At 42.9% G+C, this 18,635-nt stretch overlaps 1 protein-coding gene across 4 annotated transcripts in view; it reads left to right on the top strand.

The window, feature by feature from the left end:
* The window catches only part of mtus1b (microtubule associated tumor suppressor 1b), a 168,713-nt gene that overhangs the window by 102,428 nt on the left and 47,650 nt on the right, over positions 1 to 18,635 (top strand). For all 4 annotated transcript variants that reach the window (XM_048531381.2, XM_048531374.2, XM_048531357.2 and 1 more), the window contains exon 7: positions 15,131 to 15,372. In XM_048531381.2, coding sequence (XP_048387338.2) covers positions 15,131 to 15,372 — 242 coding nt within the window. The remainder of the gene's footprint in view (positions 1 to 15,130; positions 15,373 to 18,635) is intronic.

Here is an 18,635-nt window from a genome sequence, read left to right as displayed (position 1 = left end):
TATACCCTTAATCATTTGAGCTGTATGAGTCAGATTCAGTTTTTTGAAATAATTTTGCTTACAGCTGGCTATTAGCTTTGAAAATTAGCATGGTGTGCTTGGAGCATACTGAGCAATGAGAATTGGCACAGAAATTCAGGTTTTCAGTAGGTTGGAATGTTTCCCATTGCTCCGAGCTTTGTAAACCTCAGCAGTTGAGACTGGGTGTGGAACGGAGTTGAGATTTACTGCAGGAAACTTGTTTACAGAGCTTGTTGTTCTGTAAGGAGTTGGAATTCCTTTTTTGAGGAATGCAAGAAATCATCCATCCAAATTGATATTTCAATCCATAACCTTGTACTTAATGTAATTCATTGTTTTAATGGTCACAAAAACACCAAATATGAAATATTTTAATTTAAAACGGAAAATCAAACATTGCTTTTTTTTCTTTTTCAGTCCCCACCCCCACCATGTTTTGTTGTAGCAGATGAAGCGTGAACCATCAGTGTAATTTAGAGGCTGGCTTATTGCTTTTATGAACCAGTAGGAAGTAGGTAGCTGTTTGTTCAGTCTTTGACTGTCAAAACTACAAAAGAAAGCTGTACCACATGGGCAGACCTTCTGGTGTAAATAATTGGCAGATTTGACTGACTTTTTTATTCTTGTTTCATGAGTCAAAGCAATTGGATGTTTTGCTCAGTTTACCTACGCTGATGGAATCTGTGTTATGCAGGACATGATTATAGATGAGCATGATTTCTTCCTTCAGTTGGCCGTTATTATCTTGAAGACAGACATGTTATGGAGTTCGAGATTCTGCTTAACTAGGATCCGGGTGCAACTGACTACAAAAGGATTGCTCCAAAATGTTCGGTTTCTGTCTGTATACAGCAAGAATACACCTGTTATCCGAACAGGTTTGTGTCGCAAAACTGAAGTTGGGATTCTAGATGGGAAAGGGCTTGTGGTGAAAAGAGAGTAGAGGATAAATGTCTTAACTGCAGCCTGTGTCTATATGAATGTTTGCTACGAATAGTTGTGTTGGTGCAAATACGTGATGAACCACAGGTGACCACTTTGCTTCATAAACCCTTAGATTGTGTCCAGGTAATTGTCAACAATGTTGCATTATTGTTGGCAGAAAGTATAATTACAAGTGCAAATCAACAGACCTTGAAAACTGGCAAGTATTTTCTGTTTTTGGCAGTTTGAGTGAAATTGCAGTTGAAAACTTTGCTTTAGGTGCAGAATAATTCTTTTCCTTTTATTCTCCATCTCTAATAGATGGCAACTGCAAGGAAGTATCTAAATACTCATGTAAATTCATTTTAACTTAGATATAGAAACAGTTTCCTCTTTTTGTATTCCAAAACTAATCAACCCTGGCAAAGTAGTTGTCAGTGTGGTTTATTGTATGAAGTAGGGGGTGGTTATGTCTGATTTTTGTTTTAATTATTCTTTTTCTGTACCAGATGTAACTAGGTTAGCTTTTTTCTTTTTAAAGAATGTATAGCTGTAATGGTTCCAGTGAGCCATGTACTGTTTGATGCATGATTTTTAAAAAAATATCCCCTTTTTAACTCTTGATTTTTGAAGTGTAGTAATAACTTTTCTGCAGAAGGAACTCAGTCTTTGTAATTACTGATTATACTGTAAAAATCATTGTGACCTACATAGCCAGTAAAGCGGTTTGATTCCCCGAACAGCTTTTGCGACCTTTAGCACCAGGTGGCCTATATTGTTGAAGTTTGTTTCCTGTGACAGCATCAAATGCACACCTCTCGGTATGCTGGCTCAGGATGGCACAAAGCAGCATAGTGAAGAAGTGCTGATTTGCTACCATTTAGCATTTGATTTTTTTTTAAACCAATTAGCTGCAAAGTATCTGCTTACATTGGGAAAATATTTTACAAGCAAGATAAACAGTTTAAAAGATTGGAAATTGTTCGCCCTGCCTTAATAATGGGGAACTGCCATAGTTTATTGACCAGTGGTGAAAGGTTTTCTTCTGAGTTTGGACAGTTCTGGCTTCTTTTCTGAAGCTTGAGATGTAAGACAGTTGCTCCTGATAAAGGGACAACATGGTTTACAATTCTTTAAAATTCATGACCTTGGTGTTTAAAAGCTTTTAGTAAGAGTTTCAGATGAAGTGTTTAGTTGAAAGCCTGAAGGGATTATTAGAAGCTGAAAATGTTGAAGCTCAGTTGCGTGAAAGCTCAGCTTCTCAAGACTAGAAGTTGAAGTCAGTTAAATGAAGACTGATAGGGCTGATGGAGAAGGGCGTTCTCTCTAGTATAAACACTGTAAAGAGATGCCTGTGGCACTAATGAGATTTTTGTTTTGAAATCATGAAATTTGACTTTTTGTAAATAGCTTATCCACAGTTTGCTTCTGTATAATCCAGTAGTTATTAAACCTGAATCTGCAACTTTGCATTTTTCTTTTGAGCAAAGGACCACCTCAAACTGAAAATGATCTAACATGCCAGATTTCTGACCTAGGAGTAGCCTTTTCGAGTAATAACTTCAAGTGGGATCATAACACTTGCAAAGCATGGTTAAAAGTCAATCTGATTATTCTTTGGACCCTAATAATATGCTACTATTTTTAAGCTGTTTTGTGTAATTATTGCATAATGTCAAATAAGTGCTACCTTATGACTGCAGTAGCCCTTGTCAAAAGGTGCAGTGAGTTGGAGCGCTCTCATCTAGTCTTCACATTAATCATTATTTCAAAGGAGTGCAGCATTGTTTGAAGTGCAGCCTTGGGTATGATGTAGCACCTGGGAATTAACATCTGTGATTCAGGTGCTGAACTGTGCAATTGGCCCCATTTCTTGAGAGCTTTGTTTTTCCTTACTTGCATTACCTATTCAATTCCCATTTGCTTCTGCCCTTTCAGTGCATTCTGGATCATAAAACAATCTTCTTTTCCCCTTCATTCTATTGCCAATTTTTACTTAGTTTTTTTTGTCCAGTAATTATCCATTCTGCTAGTGAAACCAGTTTTTGTTTCCTCTATTGAAGCCACTTGTAATTTTGAGCACGTGTTAGATCTTATCCTTTTTCTCTGCAAGGCCAAATTCATGTTCTCTGCATAACTGCAGTTCCTCATTTCTTGCTTTGGATGGATGCTTGCTTATGCTGCAAGGCTGGTACCATTTCTGAACAAGTTACCTACGTAGATAGACTGTGATTTTTAGGCTACATGTTGATGTATCCAGTGCCTTTTTCTTTGTAGATGCTCAAATGCCATTGCTAATGAATGCATTGGTGATCATGTGATTTGTCCATGAGACCTGTATAGAATCCCTGCAGTACAGAAAGGCTGTTTGGTCCATAGAGGCTGCACTGACCCTCAATATTTCCCCCCTCAGGCTTAGCTGTTAACTCATAATCCTGCATTTACCATGGCTGTTCACTTAGCCACATTTTTGCACGTTCTTCCAGTGTCTGCATGCTTGCTCTGGCTTCCTCCCACAGACCAAACTCCACAAATGCCTAAGGCCTGGAATTGAACCCAGGTCCCTGGCACTGAGAGGCAGCAGTGTTAACCAATAAACCACTGGTGGTGATGGACTGCTTGCTTGTTTAAAACGCTGTGACGCTCAAATTAAGGTTCCCTGCAGCACTTTATTTTCTTTACATAATGTAGGGGTGGTTGTTTAGAAAGGGATTACTTAGTTTTGTTTGTTTGGCCAGCAGACCGGGCTTCTCATTGCCTGTGCTAAAAAGAAGATTTGATCTGCTGACATTTGGTTAAGTAGGTGAGAAACTCAAGTAAAGAAAACACTTTTTGTATAAAATGGTTGGATTACCTCGTTAAACTGCTTAGTTGGGTGTTCAATTAAATCTGCTCAATTCTCCTTCAATGGGAACTGAGGAGTTTGTTGCATTGGACGATTGGATAAGTTTTGACTGTTCATGGCAAACAAGGTTGAGTTTTTAAAAACCAAAAGAACTGCGGATGCTGTAAATCAGAAACAAAAACAAAGTTGCTGGAAAAGCTCAGCAGGTCTGGCAGCATCTGTGGACGAGAAAACTGAGTTAACGTTTCGGGTCCGGTGACCATTCCTCTCAACAGAGAAAGGGTCACCAGACCCGAAACGTTAACTTTTTTTTTCCTTCCACTGATTCTGCCAGATCTGAGCTTTTCCAGCAACTTTGTTTTTGTTCAAGGTTGCGGATTTATTAGGAGTACTCAAGTCACGGGGTCTGGACGGAGTGAATAGGAAGCAAATTTGCTGTTAGTCAAAGGATTGCTAATTTAGGGTGCAAATTTGAGGTTATTGATAAAGAAGCAATGGTGACAGCAGGGAATTCATTTGTCAGATTTTACAGGATTTGGGATGTACTGCTTGGGATTGCCATAGTTGTGGGATCATTCAAGGCTCTTGAAAGAGAATTGCATCCTTTGAATTGTGCAGCATGGGCCTTTTGTCCTACTGTTTGCGATCAGCAAAAGTCACGTTCTTGGCCCATACTGTTGGTGTGCCTGTTAATGCAATTGAATATCTAAATAATGTGTAAATCTTGAATGCATTTCTGATTCCACTCCCTTTTGCATGAAATTATTTCACATCAATGCCTCTCCTTGTCTTCTGCCTCTACTGTAAATCTGTGCCCCTGGTTATGGAGTCTTCTCATCTATGCCCCTTAAACCTGTACACCTGTCAGTTGCTCTTGAAACTTGTCCAGCTGCTGAAAACAACCCGAGCCTATACAGATGTTCGTCATAGCTCAGATCTTCCAGCACAGGCAGCATCCAAGTAACTCTACTCTGCACTGTCTCTAGTACAATCAAGTCCAAACTGTAATGTGGCCAGAATTGTGTGCGTGACTCTATTTGTGGCCTAACCGGCATTTTATACAGTTCTACCATAACCTGCCTATTCTGCAATGTGTACCTGAACTAATGAAGGCATATGTCCCATATAACGAAGTGTGGGGATGGATGAACACAGCAGGCCAAGCAGCATCTTAGGAGCACAAAAGCTGACGTTTCGGGCCTAGACCCTTTATCAGAAAAAAGTATATGTCCCATATACTACTTTTAATCTATTTTCCCAGCTGCCGTTTACTTTGAGAGATCTTTGCAGATAGACGTGAAGGTCCCTCCAATCTTTGCTTTCCTGGGCTCTACCTGTAGTGATTGTAATGGTGTCAGCCAGGTGGACCTTGCAAAAGGAGTTCCCTGACTAGGGCAGTTGACCTAGTCCAATTATCGATCTTTGGCTGACAGATCTAAACAGGTGCGGCAGATGTCCTATTCACTGGTGGATTGTTGTCAAGTGCACTCCACGTGTAAATATGCTGTATCTTTACTACCCTACCAATCTTCATGCCATCTGTGATCTTCTCCATCATGGCCCACCTGACTTAAGTTCCAATTATTCATATTCACCACAAGCCAATGTCCGAGCATTGACCGCTTCCGAACCCCACTGAAAACACTTCCTGTCACAGATGCATCCCTCTGCCATCAGCCATCCTTTTCCTGAATCCAATCTAATTTTGGATTTATCATGTCATTTTACTTGGATCTTATGAGGTCCTGCCTTGTTAACCTCCCTAATAGCAGATTGGTTAACAAAAGCCTTGTTGAAGTTCAAGTTGACCACATCAAACATACTACCTTCAATCAATGCAAGTTACCTCCCCTCAAATTAGTCAAATGCTACCTTTTTAAAATCCATGTTGATTATCCATAATTAATGCTTATCTCTCCAAGTGCTGGTATATTCTTCTGTTCACTGCTCTTATTGATAAGTTACTTGCTGAGGCTGGACTGGTAGCCCTGCAATTTCCTGGTCTATCCCTTTCTCCTTTGTTTGTTATTATTGGGGCAATATTAAAAGCCCACCAGCATTTGTGGCCAGAGAAGATTTGAAAATTATTGCCAGCGCTGTTTGAAATCTCTTTGCTTGTCTCCCTGAACAGGTTGGGATACATTGCATGAGAACTTGCACACATACACTTTACAACCTATGTTGTCACTTTTCTGTTAATGAAGAACAAAGCAAAATATTCATTGAGGGCTCTGTCCATGTCATCCAGGTCTCCTGTCTCATTACCTTGATCCCAAATGAGTTCTGCTATTACCTAGTTGTTCCATTGCTGTTTGTGTTCAAAAAAATAAAAAATCTCTTGGGTTTTTCCTCCTTCTTCTATACCTAGCAGTGATTTCTCGTGCACTGTTAGATTTCCTAATTTGGGTTTTTGTTCCTCTGCACTTATACTCTAGGAATTCAGTCTTGTTTCCTGGTAAGCTTGGCTAATTTTCTTAATCCCAACCTTTTTGTATCAATTTGATAACCAGGGCTCTCCATCTTTGCCTCACACCTGTACTGTTGAGAATCTCCCACCTTCAGTGCCTCCCATTGCTATGATAGTTTTATCTGCAAGTAACTGTTCACAGTCCATTTGGCCATACTGTATCTTTAGTGAGATAAACCTTTCCTCAATTTAGAACCGTTTTAATTCCCAAGGTCAATTTTGTCCAACTCCATTGCAATCCTAAACCTATTGAATTTTGCTCAGTATCTTGAATGCAGTCTGTCTGATATGCCTTCCAGCTGCCCAGGTGTATTTGAGCATTATCCCCAGAAGCTTTCTTCCGTGTCATCCCCCCCACCCCCCACCCCAAACTCTTGTTGAACTTACTACATAAAGATGAAAAACTTCCAGATGCAGTTGAGAGAATTTTATTTTCTCCCTAAGTTGCGCACACAAACTATCAAATATTGGAGTCACGAAAACCCCCTTAGTATTACCGCCTTGTTATTCCTCAACACTTATCTCAAATGTGACCCTCTATCACTACCTAACTGGCAGCCTGCAGCATACCCAATAGTATGTTTCATCCCCCCTTTTTTTTGTTCACTTCTATCGTCATGATCTCATTTGATCCAGTAAATATATCACCGCTCACTAATATAATTGCTCAATCAATGTTGTCTGTCAAACCCAGTATGTTGAGCTACCAATTCCACCCACTTTGCAGTCAAATTTATCATCAGCATATGGAGGTGTGATATTGTAGCCCTGTTCTCAGTTCATTTACATATTCCTTGAGATCCTTGCATTAAAATACTTTTCATTTTAGCTATGCTGAACTTGCGAGTTTTGAGAAGATTTGTAGCTCAGGTTGAGGTTCTGGATGTGAGTTTGCTCGCTGAGCAGGAAGGTTAGTTTTCAGACGTTTCGTCACCATTCTAGGTAACATCATCAGTGAGCCTCCGGTGAAGCGCTGGTGTTATGTCCCGCTTTCTATTTATCTGTTTAAGTTTCCTTGGGTTGGTGATGTCATTTCCTGTGTTGATGTCATTTCATGTTCTTTTTCTCAGAGGATGATAAATGGGCTCCAAATCAATGTGTTTGATGGAGTTGCGGTTGGAATGCCATGCTTCTAGGAATTCTCATGCTGAACTTGATTATCTGTTACCCAGCGAATGCACTGTTTGCTGCCCAGACTCACCAAGTATTTTTACTTCTAATTCCATCTCTGCTTCTCTTCCCTCAAGCTATTTGTCCCTAGTCTGTTTTAAATGCGTATTAATGTCATTAGCCTCGCAGGGAGGTTTGTTATCGGTCCTATTCCTGTTAGGATGTAACCTGCCCAATTTGCACAGATCTCACCTCTCCAAGAAACTGTCAGAGTAGCTTGAGTCTCAAACCTGCCCTTGCTTTTGCACCCTCTTCAACCATGCATACATCTGCTCTGTTGCTCTTTTCCCAAGTATTAAGTTCCTTAAGAATCTTTGATTGGGTAGATGCAGAAGGTTGCTGCCCATTGTGCAAGAGTCTAGAACAAGAAGAGAGAATCTCTAAGTGCCCCCCATTGAAGACACTGATAAGGAATCTGTCCTGAAGGTAGTGAATCTGTGGAATTCTTTATCACAGGGCTGTTGAGTCTGGGTCGTGATGTTTGATCAAGGCTGAGATAAGTCAAAGTTTTGGAGTAGCGCAGTGGCTCAGCAGTTAGTATTGGTGCCTCTATAGCACCAAGGACCCCTGTTTGATTCCAGCCTCGGGCGACTGTCGGTGCAAACTCCATGCATTCTCCCTGTGTCTGTGGGTGCCACCCAGTGCTGTGGTTTCCTCCCACAGTGCACACATGGATTAGCTATACTTATTTGCCCCTTAGTGCACAGGCAGGGTAGGTTAGCTATAGTCAATGAGAATAGAATAAGGGGTGGGCCTGGGTGGAATGCTCGTGAGTGTCTTTTGGAGACCCGATGGGCTGAATGGCCTCTATCTGAATTGTTGGGTTTGTGGAAATTCTAGAAATGGGGTTGACTTTATAAGGCCAGCCATGACCTCATTGGAGTCAATTTAATGGGCTGAATGATCACCTGCTCTTATGGCTTATGATCTATACTTGCCACTGTGTGACACTAGGAGTAACCTGGAGTTTACAACTTATTTTTGAAGTCTACTTCAATTTTCTAGCTAATTCCCTGAATTCTGCCTGTGGAAACTTTGTTTCTTCTTCAATCATTGATTTCAACTAAGATCATGAACTCTGGCTGTCTCCCTTTCCCTCTCAATATGCTTTGCAGCTATTCCATAGCATCCGAGATTGTGCTGTCCAAGACACACAACGTAGGATCCAAGAGTCACATCTATAGCCACTGCAGTGCCTGTCTACAACCCTTGCTATTACCCTTCCCATGTGAGTTTATCTCCTTTTTCTCTGAAGTGACATGATGAGGCAATTCTGGATCTGGTGTTGTGCAATGAACCGGATTTGATCAGGGACCTCAAAGTAAAGGAGCCATTAGGAGGTAGTGACCATAGTATGATGAGTTTTAATCTGCAGTTTGAGAGGGAGAAGGGAGAATCGGAAGTGTCAGTATTGCAGTTGAATAAAGGGAACTATGGAGCTATGAGGGAGGAGCTGGCCAAAGTTCAGTGGTACAATACACTAGCAGGGATGGCAGTGGAACAACAATGGCAGGTATTTCTGGATATAATGCAGAAGGTGCAGGATCAGTTCATTCCAAAGAGGAAGAAAGATCCCAAGGGGCGGCGGGGACAGCTGTGGCTGACGAGGGAAGTTAAGGACTGTATAAAAATAAAAGAGAAGTATAACATAGCAAAGATGAGTGGGAAGCTTTTAAAGAGCAACAGCGGATAACTAAAAAGGTAATGCACAGAGAAAAAATGAGCTGTGAAGGCAAACTGGCCAAAAATATAAAGGAGGATAGTAAAAGCTTTTTTAGGTATGTGAAAAGAAAAAAAATGGTTACGACTAAAATTGGGCCCTTGAAGTCAGAAACGGATGAATTTATTATGGGGAACAAGGAAATGGCAGATGAGTTGAATAGGTACTTTTGGATCTGTCTTCCCTAGTGAAGACAGATCCAATCTCCCAGATGCAGTAGTGGCTGAAGGACCAAGGGTAATGGACGAACTGAAGCGTATTTATATTAGGCAGGAAAGGGTGTTGGACTGTTAGGTCTGAAGGCCGATAAGTCCCTGGGACCTGAAGGTCTGCATCCCAGGGTACTTACGGAGGTGGCTCTAGAAATTGTGGACGCGTTGGTAATTATTTTCCAAGGTTCTATAGATTCAGGATCAGTTCCTGTGGATTGGAGGGTGGCAAATGTTGCCCCACTTTTCAAGAAAGGAGTGAGAGAGAAAACAGGAAATTATAGACTGGTTAGCCTGACGTCAGTGGTGGGAAAGATGCTGGAGTCAATTATAAAAGATGAAATTACGACTCATTTGGATAGCAGTAACAGAATAGGTCAGAGTCAGCATGGATTTATGAAGGGGAAATCGTGCTTGACTAATCTTCTGGAATTTTTTGAGGATGTATCTATGAAGATGGATAAGGGAGAGCCAGTAGATGTAGTGTACCTGGACTTGCAGAAAGCATTTGATAAAGTCCCGCATAGGAGATTGGTGAACAAAATTAGGGCACATGGTATTGGGGGCGAAATACTGAGTTGGATTGAAAATTGGCTGGCTGACAGGAAGCAAAGAGTAGTGATAAACTGGTCCCTTTCGGAATGGCAGGCAGTGACTAGTGGGGTACCACAAGGTTTGGTGCTGGGACCGCAGCTGTTTACAATATGTATTAATGATATAGACAAAGGCATTAGAAGTAATATTAGCAAATTTGCTGTTGACACAAAGTTGGGTGGCAGTGTGAAATGTGAGGATGATGTTATTAGAATACAGGGTGACTTGGACAGGCTAGGTGAGTGGACGGATGCATGGCAGATGCAGTTTAATGTGGATAAATGTGTGGTTATACATTTTGGCAAGAACAGGAAGGCAGATTACTATCTCAATGGAGTCAGGTTAGGTAAAGGGGAAGCACAACGAGATCTAGGTGTTCTTGTACATCAGTCAATGAAAGCAAGCATGCAGGTACAGCAGGTAGTGAAGAAAGCTAGTAGCATGCTGGCCTTCATCACAAGAGGAATTGAGTATAGGAGCAAAGAGGTCCTTCTGCAGCTGTACAGGGCCCTGGTGAGACCGCACCTGGAGTATTGTGTCCAGTTTCGGTCTCCCAGTTTGAGGAAGGACATTCTTGCTATTGAGGGAGTGCAGCGTAGGTTCACAAGGTCAATTCCCGGAATGGCAGGACTATCATATGTTGAAAGGTTGGAGCGACTGGGCTTGTATACACTTGAGTTTAGGAGAATGAGAGGGGATCTGATTGAGGCGTATAAGATTATTAAGGGATTGGACAATCTGGAGGCAGGAAGCATGTTTTTGCTGATGGGTGAGTCCAGGACCAGAGGACACAGTTTAAAAATAAGGGGTAGGCCATTTAGAACAGAGTTGAGGAAAAACTTCTTCACCCAGACAGTGGTGGATATATGGAATGCTGTGCCCCAGAAGACAGTGGAGGCCAACTCTCTGGATGCTTTCAAGAAAGAGATAGACAGAGCTCTTAAAGGTAGTGGAATCAAGGGTTATGGGGATAAGGCAGGAACAGGATACTGATTGTGGATGATCAGCCATGATCATAATGAATGGTGGTGCTGGCTCGAAGGGCCGAATGGCCTACTCCAGCACCTATTGTCTATTGAATGCATCCTGAAAAATGGTATTCATGGAACTTGCTGCCTTGTAAATGCATCACAATGCCCGAGTTGCCACAAGCCACTTAAAACTGCCTTTGCAGTGTTCCACTTGGCGGCATCTCTGCCACGAATGGCCATCCAGAGCACCAGGCACTTTTTAGGATTTCCCAAATATGGCAGGGTGTGTAAGTGATGGAATTTAGGCTCTATTTTATCTATGCTCCTACTTCTGTACAACCAAGAAAAATAAGCTTGACAAGCAATCAAAATTCCTTGACTCTGGAAAACTAAAATTTAGTTTAAGTTGAGGTTGTTGTAGAGCAGACATTTTCAGTGCTATGGGGATAAGGTGGGGGAATGGCAGCAGCAGATAGAATTGCCCCTCTGGAGGACCGTGACAGGATGAATAGCCTCCCAAACTGTAATCATTCTATGTACTAGTCACTGAAGGGCTGTTTCAACCCACAGACAGCAAGTCCATTTAATAAATGCTGTGTGACCTTGTTGAATATCATGATCTGTGAAATTTGGCTCAGCAACTTAAATTGTTTTCAGGATGGGCTTCATACATTACATTAACAAGGTTAAATGAGGGCTAAGTTATGGAAGTTGAGCTTCTAGCAAGATCTTGGAAAATTGACAAAATACGTGATGTAGCCAAGGGACAAAATTTCAAGCAACTGGGTAATAATTAAGCATGAAAAATGAGGAAAGAACTGAAAACCTTTTTAGAGTGGAGATAACAAGGTGTAGAGCTGCATGAACACAGTAGGCCAAGCAGCATCAGAGGAGCAGGAAGGCTGATGTTTCGGGGCTTAGACCCTTCTTAGGCCTGAAACGTCAGCCTTCCTGCTCCTCTGCTGCTTGGCCTGTTGTGTTCATCCAGCTCTACACCTTTGTTATCTCAGATTCTTCAGCATCTGCAGTTACTACTATCTCTGAAACTGTTTCAACCTTTGGAGTGGATTTGGTTTTACTGATCATCGCAGGATTGAAAAAAATGCAAGTTGTTATTGATGTGCTGCAATGCAGCATTGCAGCGATTAAAGCCAACTACAGTTGGCTTTGTGAGTTGTCACCTTGAACCACTGCAGTGTGCATATAAATTGTTTCAACAATGCTGTTAGGAAGTTGCAGGATTCTAGCTGTGCATTAAGTTACTGTGTCTCCACGTCAGGATGGTGCTGCTTGACTTGGAACGAACTTGATGTGATTATTTCCATGCACCTCCTGCCCATGTTGTAATACATAGTGGTTACAGGCTAGAGATGCTGTTTGTCTTGATCTGCATTTTAAAACTAGCACATTGTATAGTTATTGGATGAATTTCCAACTTTACAATGAAATTAATTAATACATCTGGAAAGCATCAGGCATTATGGGCAATGGAGCTGCACTCATCTAGGCATGTGAATAGTTTGTTTTGGTCACCCATTAGCAAATCAATGCAAATGTTCAAACATGTGACAAGCAACTAACTAGTGGACTAAATTAAATGCGATAACAATGCATGATTTGAGATTCCCAGGGGAGGTTTGGAAAATGATGGTCAGGACATTTTTACAAGAACCATCTTGTTTGACCTTATTACTTAACACGAAGCTGTTTCAGAAATAGGGGTTATAAAAATGTAGTCTTTTCAATACTTGAGCTGTCAAGTTTGCTGGAGAATGCAATGCAACTCCCATGAAATCCAGTTTCTGAAGCAGCCAATAGATGTCATAACTGTTATTTTTCTTTCCACTCTTTCCCACTGCTGCCACCCTCACCCCCACTCCCACCAAAAAAAAACTATTGTTGAAAACCTAGTAATTCTGGTTCTGTTACAAACACTTTGAAAAACAAATTCAAGTTTTAAGGGATGCAAATTATATACTCGTACACATTTGTGTAGGGATGCAACTTGTTTCCTAAAGTTCACTGATCTCTGCATTGAACAATGGCTGCTTTGATAGAACAGTGCGGAGGAAAGTCCAAAGTGTTGACTGTCCGATCGACACCCAGGATAACAGATCAGAACAGAGTTTGGAAAAGAACATCTGGAATGTTAAATAATGCATTTGAAATGAGAATATACTTATAAACTAGTTTGAGTCTGGAATTAATAATTGCATGAATATCTACTAAGTCTAAGGCATGTGAGCAAAGATAATAGGGGGTGAGGGAGATGGAGATGCGAAATATGGGTCCCAAATTAACCTCGCCATTCTAGTATTGGGCATATAATGAAGGTGCTCTTGATATTTCCTTGTGTGTACAAATCACTTTTTTTTCCTCAAATGGACGCACTCCAATTGAACTCTGCATTTCAATATGTTCTAAGCCACAACATCTGCAGAGTACAGTTATGATAATCAGTTAATTTCTACTTATCAAAGCACTTGTATCCTACTGTATCTCTTCAAAACACCTCATAAATTGCAGCTTAGGGAAAGTTTCAACATTTTGCTGCTATTTCTCCCTGCTTTGTTCTCTTTGACATTTCTCCTTGTGGACTTTTTTTGATTTTTGTATTTCCGGCAAATGGTCATGGTCATGGTTATTTCAGCTGAACATGAGCATATACCCTTGTTCAGGATTCGTTTTTTAATTCATAAGCTGGAGACACCACTGGCTGGGTAAGCACTATTGCCCAAACCTGTGACAGTGGTGGTGCACTGCTGACTTGAGCCACCTGAAATTTTATTTTGTTGTAACTAGATCTACAATGCCATTGGGGAGGGAATTCCAGGATTTTGATCCGGCAACTGTGAAGGAATGGCAATATTGTTCCAAGTCTGAATGACTGGCTTGGCAGGGAACTGTTTTAGTTGGTGGTATTTCAATCTATCTGCTGTCTTGTCCTTCTAGATGGTAGCAGTTGTGGGTTTGGAAGGCCATATCTTAGAATCTTTGAATTTCTGCAGTGCTTCTTGTAGACGGTACACACTACTATACCCGAGTGTTAGTGATGAAGGGAGTTGATGTTGGTGGCTGTAGTGTCAATCAAATGGGTCACCTTTTTGTTCTGGATGGTGCCATGTGTTGGAGCTGCACTCATCCAGGCAAGTGTGGAGTATTCCATCACACTCCTGACTTGTGCCTTTGTACATGGTGAGTTGGTTGTGTGAAATCGGGAGATGAGTTACTCACTGCAGTATTCCTAGTCTCTGACTTGCTCTTGTAACCGCTACTTGTGTGGCATTCCAATTCTGATCAGTGGTCCACCCCCCCCCCCCCCCCCCAACCCCGGGATGTTGATCGTGGGGGATCCCATCAAATATCAAGGGTGTTGGTGAGCTGTGTTGAACTGAAAAGTCACCTTGCAGCATGTTATTCTTCAGGTAGTTTTCTAAATGATCTGTTATTAGGCACATACCTCTTGGAGCAGGTGAAACTTTAATCCTGGCATCCTGTCTCAAAAAGCAGTGGCACTGTTACTGAGCCACAACAGACTCCAGGTGATTTTTCTTTAATTATGCTTCAAATAAATGACACGCGGAAGGCTTCTTGTGTCCCTAACCCTGGACTGAGACCCATGTTCAAGTCCCATCTACTCCAGAGCTGTGAGATATCTCTGAACAGTTGGATTAGAAAGATTAAAAACGAGAAGGACTGCTGATGCTGTAAAGCAAACAAAAAGAGAAATTGCTGGAAAAGCTTTTAGCATGCCTGGCAGTATTTCTAGAGAAATCAAAGCTAATGTTTTGGGTCAAGCGACTCTTCCTCAAGTTGATCCGAAACATTAACTCTGATTTCTGTCCACAGATGCTGCCAGACCAGAACTTTTCTGGCAATTTCTAATTAGAAAAATGTTAATTTTTTTTTAACAAAAGATGTGACATTGCAGCCACTTTAGAAGGTAATCGTTGGGTTCTCCAATAGACTAGACCAATTATGGAAGGCAAGCTTTTTTCATAACAGGGTTGAATTCAGCATTACCAATTACCCTATAGATCTCAGGTTTTTGTAATGCTTGGATAGCTCATAATCTACAACCAAAAGACTGACCACAAATGAGTTAAATTTTCAGAAGTATGTTTTTAAAACATGTAACCTTAACTTGAGTAAGTTTCTAGTTCAGTGCAAAAAATATGACTAATAACACGTATTGTTTCTCCTTCATAGCTGACAAAACTTGGGTGAAATCAAACTCCTCTACGCAGAAACCAAAATCACAAACAACTCGAGTATCAACTCAGACTCCATCAGATCTGCCTCCAGTTGTGAAGAAATCCTTTGGGTTACCTCACTACAAAGCTAAATGTGAGAAACAGGTTGAGTGGATTGCGTTGTTGAAAGAACTGTTGAAAGCAAGTAACCAAAGATTTGAAGCTGTTGCAGTAGTAGTTCAGTATCTTGATGTCCAGGTGAGAACTTGTACCTTTACAATGACTGCTTTGCCTTTTTTCCAACAGTTGCAATAAAATACCACAATCTGAGATATATAAATTTTGAACTACTTGTGATGTATTGTTTTAATAAATAAATGCTAAGAAGTGCTGATGAAAATCTTATAGCTAATTTTAATGAAGCTTTGCTAGGAATTGAGATGGTAGAGCTGATTCTGTTGAAGATACGATGGTCTTAAATGTGTGGGTTCAAGTTGTGATTTAATCCTGATTTGATTTTCACACTTGTTTCTGATATTTGTTTTTGGGACGTTCATCCCCTTGCACTCCTAAGATACATTTTAATGGAATTTATTTCACAAAATACATATCAAAACTTGGCATCTAGTTGGGTCTTCAGGAATGTGAATTGACTCAAGCTGGCTGGGTTTTCAAGTTGTGATCAGAGATAATGGGAACTGCAGATACTGGAGAATCCAAGATCAAGTGTGGGGCTGGATGAACACAGCAGGCCAAGCAACATCTCAGGAGCACAAAAGCTGACGTTTCAGGCCTAGGCCCTTCATCAGAAAAGGGGGATGGGGAGAGGATTCTGAAATAAATAGGGAGAGAGGGGGAGGTGGACTGAAGATGGATAGAGGAGAAGTTAGGTGGGGAGGTAGGGAGGCAGGGAGGGATTAGGTCAGTCCAGAGAGGACTGACAGGTCAAGGGGGTGGGATGCGGTGAGTAGGTAGGAAATGGACGTGCGCCTTGAGGTGGGAAGAGGGGATAGGTGAGAGGAAGAACAAGTTAGGCAGGCAGAGATGAGCAGGGCTGGTCTTGTGATGCAGTGGTGGGAGGGGAGATTTTGAAGCTGGTGAAATCCACGTTGCTACCATTGGGCTGCAGGGTTCCCAAGCAGAATAGGAGTTGCTGTTCCTGCAACCTACGGGTGGCATCGTTGTGGCACTTCAGGAGGCCCAGGATGGACATGCCTTCTAAGGAATGGGAGGGGGAGTTGAAATGGTTAGTGACTGGGAGGTGCAGTTGTTTACTGCGAACCGAGTGTAGGTGTTCTGCAAAGTGGTTCCTAAGCCTCTGCTTGGTTTCCCCAATGTGGAGGAAGCCACACTGTGTACATTGGATGCACTATATCACATTGGCGGATGTGCAGGTGAACATCTGCTTGATGTGGAAATTTATCTTGGGGCCTGGGATAGGAGTGAGGGAGGTGGTGTAGCACTTCCTGCGGTTGCAGGGGCAAGTGCCAGGTGTGGTGGGGTTGGAGGGGAGTGTGGAGTGGACAAGTTGAATAACTCGGATGTTTTTTCTTGCCCATTTTGAGGGAAAAAAATAATTGCCTACTCCTCCTTCTTTGTAAAACATTTCAGTCCCTTGAACCTGTTCTACTAGGTTCAAGGGGTTGAAAGTTTTACAAACTTCAAAATGCTGTCCAGTGAAATCATGGCTAATTGGTGGCTTAATTCCGTACTCCTGCCATAGGTTTTTGATTTGTGGGAAAACCTGACAGAAGGAAGGTATAAGAGATAATGGGAACTGCAGATGCTGGAGATTCCAAGATGATAAAATGTGAGGCTGGATGAACACAGCAGGCCAAGCAGCATCTCAGGAGCACAAAAGCTGACCTTTCGGGCCTAGACCCTTCATCAGAGAGGGGGATGGGGAGAGGGAACTGGAATAAATAGGGAGAGAGGGGGAGGCGGACCGAAGATGGAGAGCAAAGAAGATAGGTGGAGAGGGTGTAGGTGGGGAGGTAGGGAGGGGATAGGTCAGTCCAGGGAAGACGGACAGGTCAAGGAGGTGGGATGAGGTTAGTAGGTAGCTGGGGGTGCGGCTGGGGGTGGGAGGAAGGGATGGGTGAGAGGAAGAACCGGTTAGGGAGGCAGAGACAGGTTGGACTGGTTTTGGGATGCAGTGGGTGGGGGGGAAGAGCTGGGCTGGTTGTGTGGTGCAGTGGGGGGAGGGGATGAACTGGGCTGGTTTAGGGATGCAGTGGGGGAAGGGGAGATTTTGAAACTGGTGAAGTCCACATTGATATCATATGGCTGCAGGGTTCCCAGGCGGAATATGAGTTGCTGTTCCTGCAACCTTCGGGTGGCATCATTGTGGCAGTGCAGGAGGCCCATGATGGACATGTCATCAAGAGAATGGGAGGGGGAGTGGAAATGGTTTGCGACTGGGAGGTGCAGTTGTTTGTTGCGAACTGAGCGGAGGTGTTCTGCAAAGCGGTCCCCAAGCCTCCGCTTGGTTTCCCCAATGTAGAGAAAGCCGCACCGGGTACAGTGGATGCAGTATACCACATTGGCAGATGTGCAGGTGAACCTCTGCTTAATGTGGAATGTCATCTTGGGGCCTGGGATAGGGGTGAGGGAGGAGGTGTGGGGACAAGTGTAGCATTTCCTGCGGTTGCAGGGGAAGGTGCCGGGTGTGGTGGGGTTGGAGGGCAGTGTGGAGCGAACAAGGGAGTCACGGAGAGAGTGGTCTCTCCGGAAAGCAGACAGGGGTGGGGATGGAAAAATGTCTTGGGTGGTGGGGTCGGATTGTAAATGGCGGAAGTGTCGGAGGATAATGCGTTGTATCCGGAGGTTGGTAGGGTGGTGTGTGAGAACGAGGGGGATCCTCTTGGGGCGGTTGTGGCGGGGGCGGGGTGTGAGGGATGTGTCGCGGGAAATGCGGGAGACGCGGTCAAGGGCGTTCTCAATCACCGTGGGGGGGAAGTTGCGGTCCTTAAAGAACTTGGACATCTGGGATGTGCGGGAGTGGAATGTCTTATCGTGGGAGCAGATGCGGCGGAGGCGGAGGAATTGGGAATAGGGGATGGAGTTTTTGCAGGAGGGTGGGTGGGAGGAGGTGTATTCTAGGTAGCTGTGGGAGTCGGTGGGCTTGAAATGGACATCAGTTACAAGCTGGTTGCCTGAGATGGAGACTGAGAGGTCCAGGAAGGTGAGGGATGTGTTGGAGATGGCCCAGGTGAACTGAAGGTTGGGGTGGAAGGTGTTGGTGAAGTGGATGAACTGTTCGAGCTCCTCTGGGGAGCAAGAGGCGGTGCCGATACAGTCATCAATGTATCTCCACCCCACCTACACCCTCTCCACCTATCTTCTTTGCTCTCCATCTTCGGTCCGCCTCCCCCTCTCTCCCTATTTATTCCAGTTCCCTCCCCCCATCCCCCTCTCTGATGAAGGGTCTAGGCCCGAAACGTCAGCTTTTGTGCTCCTGAGATGCTGCTTGGCCTGCTGTGTTCATCCAGCCTCACATTTTATCATCTTGGAATCTCCAG

The sequence above is a fragment of the Stegostoma tigrinum genome, chromosome 1, assembly GCF_030684315.1.
Source record: "Stegostoma tigrinum isolate sSteTig4 chromosome 1, sSteTig4.hap1, whole genome shotgun sequence".
NCBI classification, from domain to species: Eukaryota; Metazoa; Chordata; class Chondrichthyes; order Orectolobiformes; family Stegostomatidae; genus Stegostoma; species Stegostoma tigrinum.
This window is presented reverse-complemented; position numbering and strand designations above follow the sequence as displayed.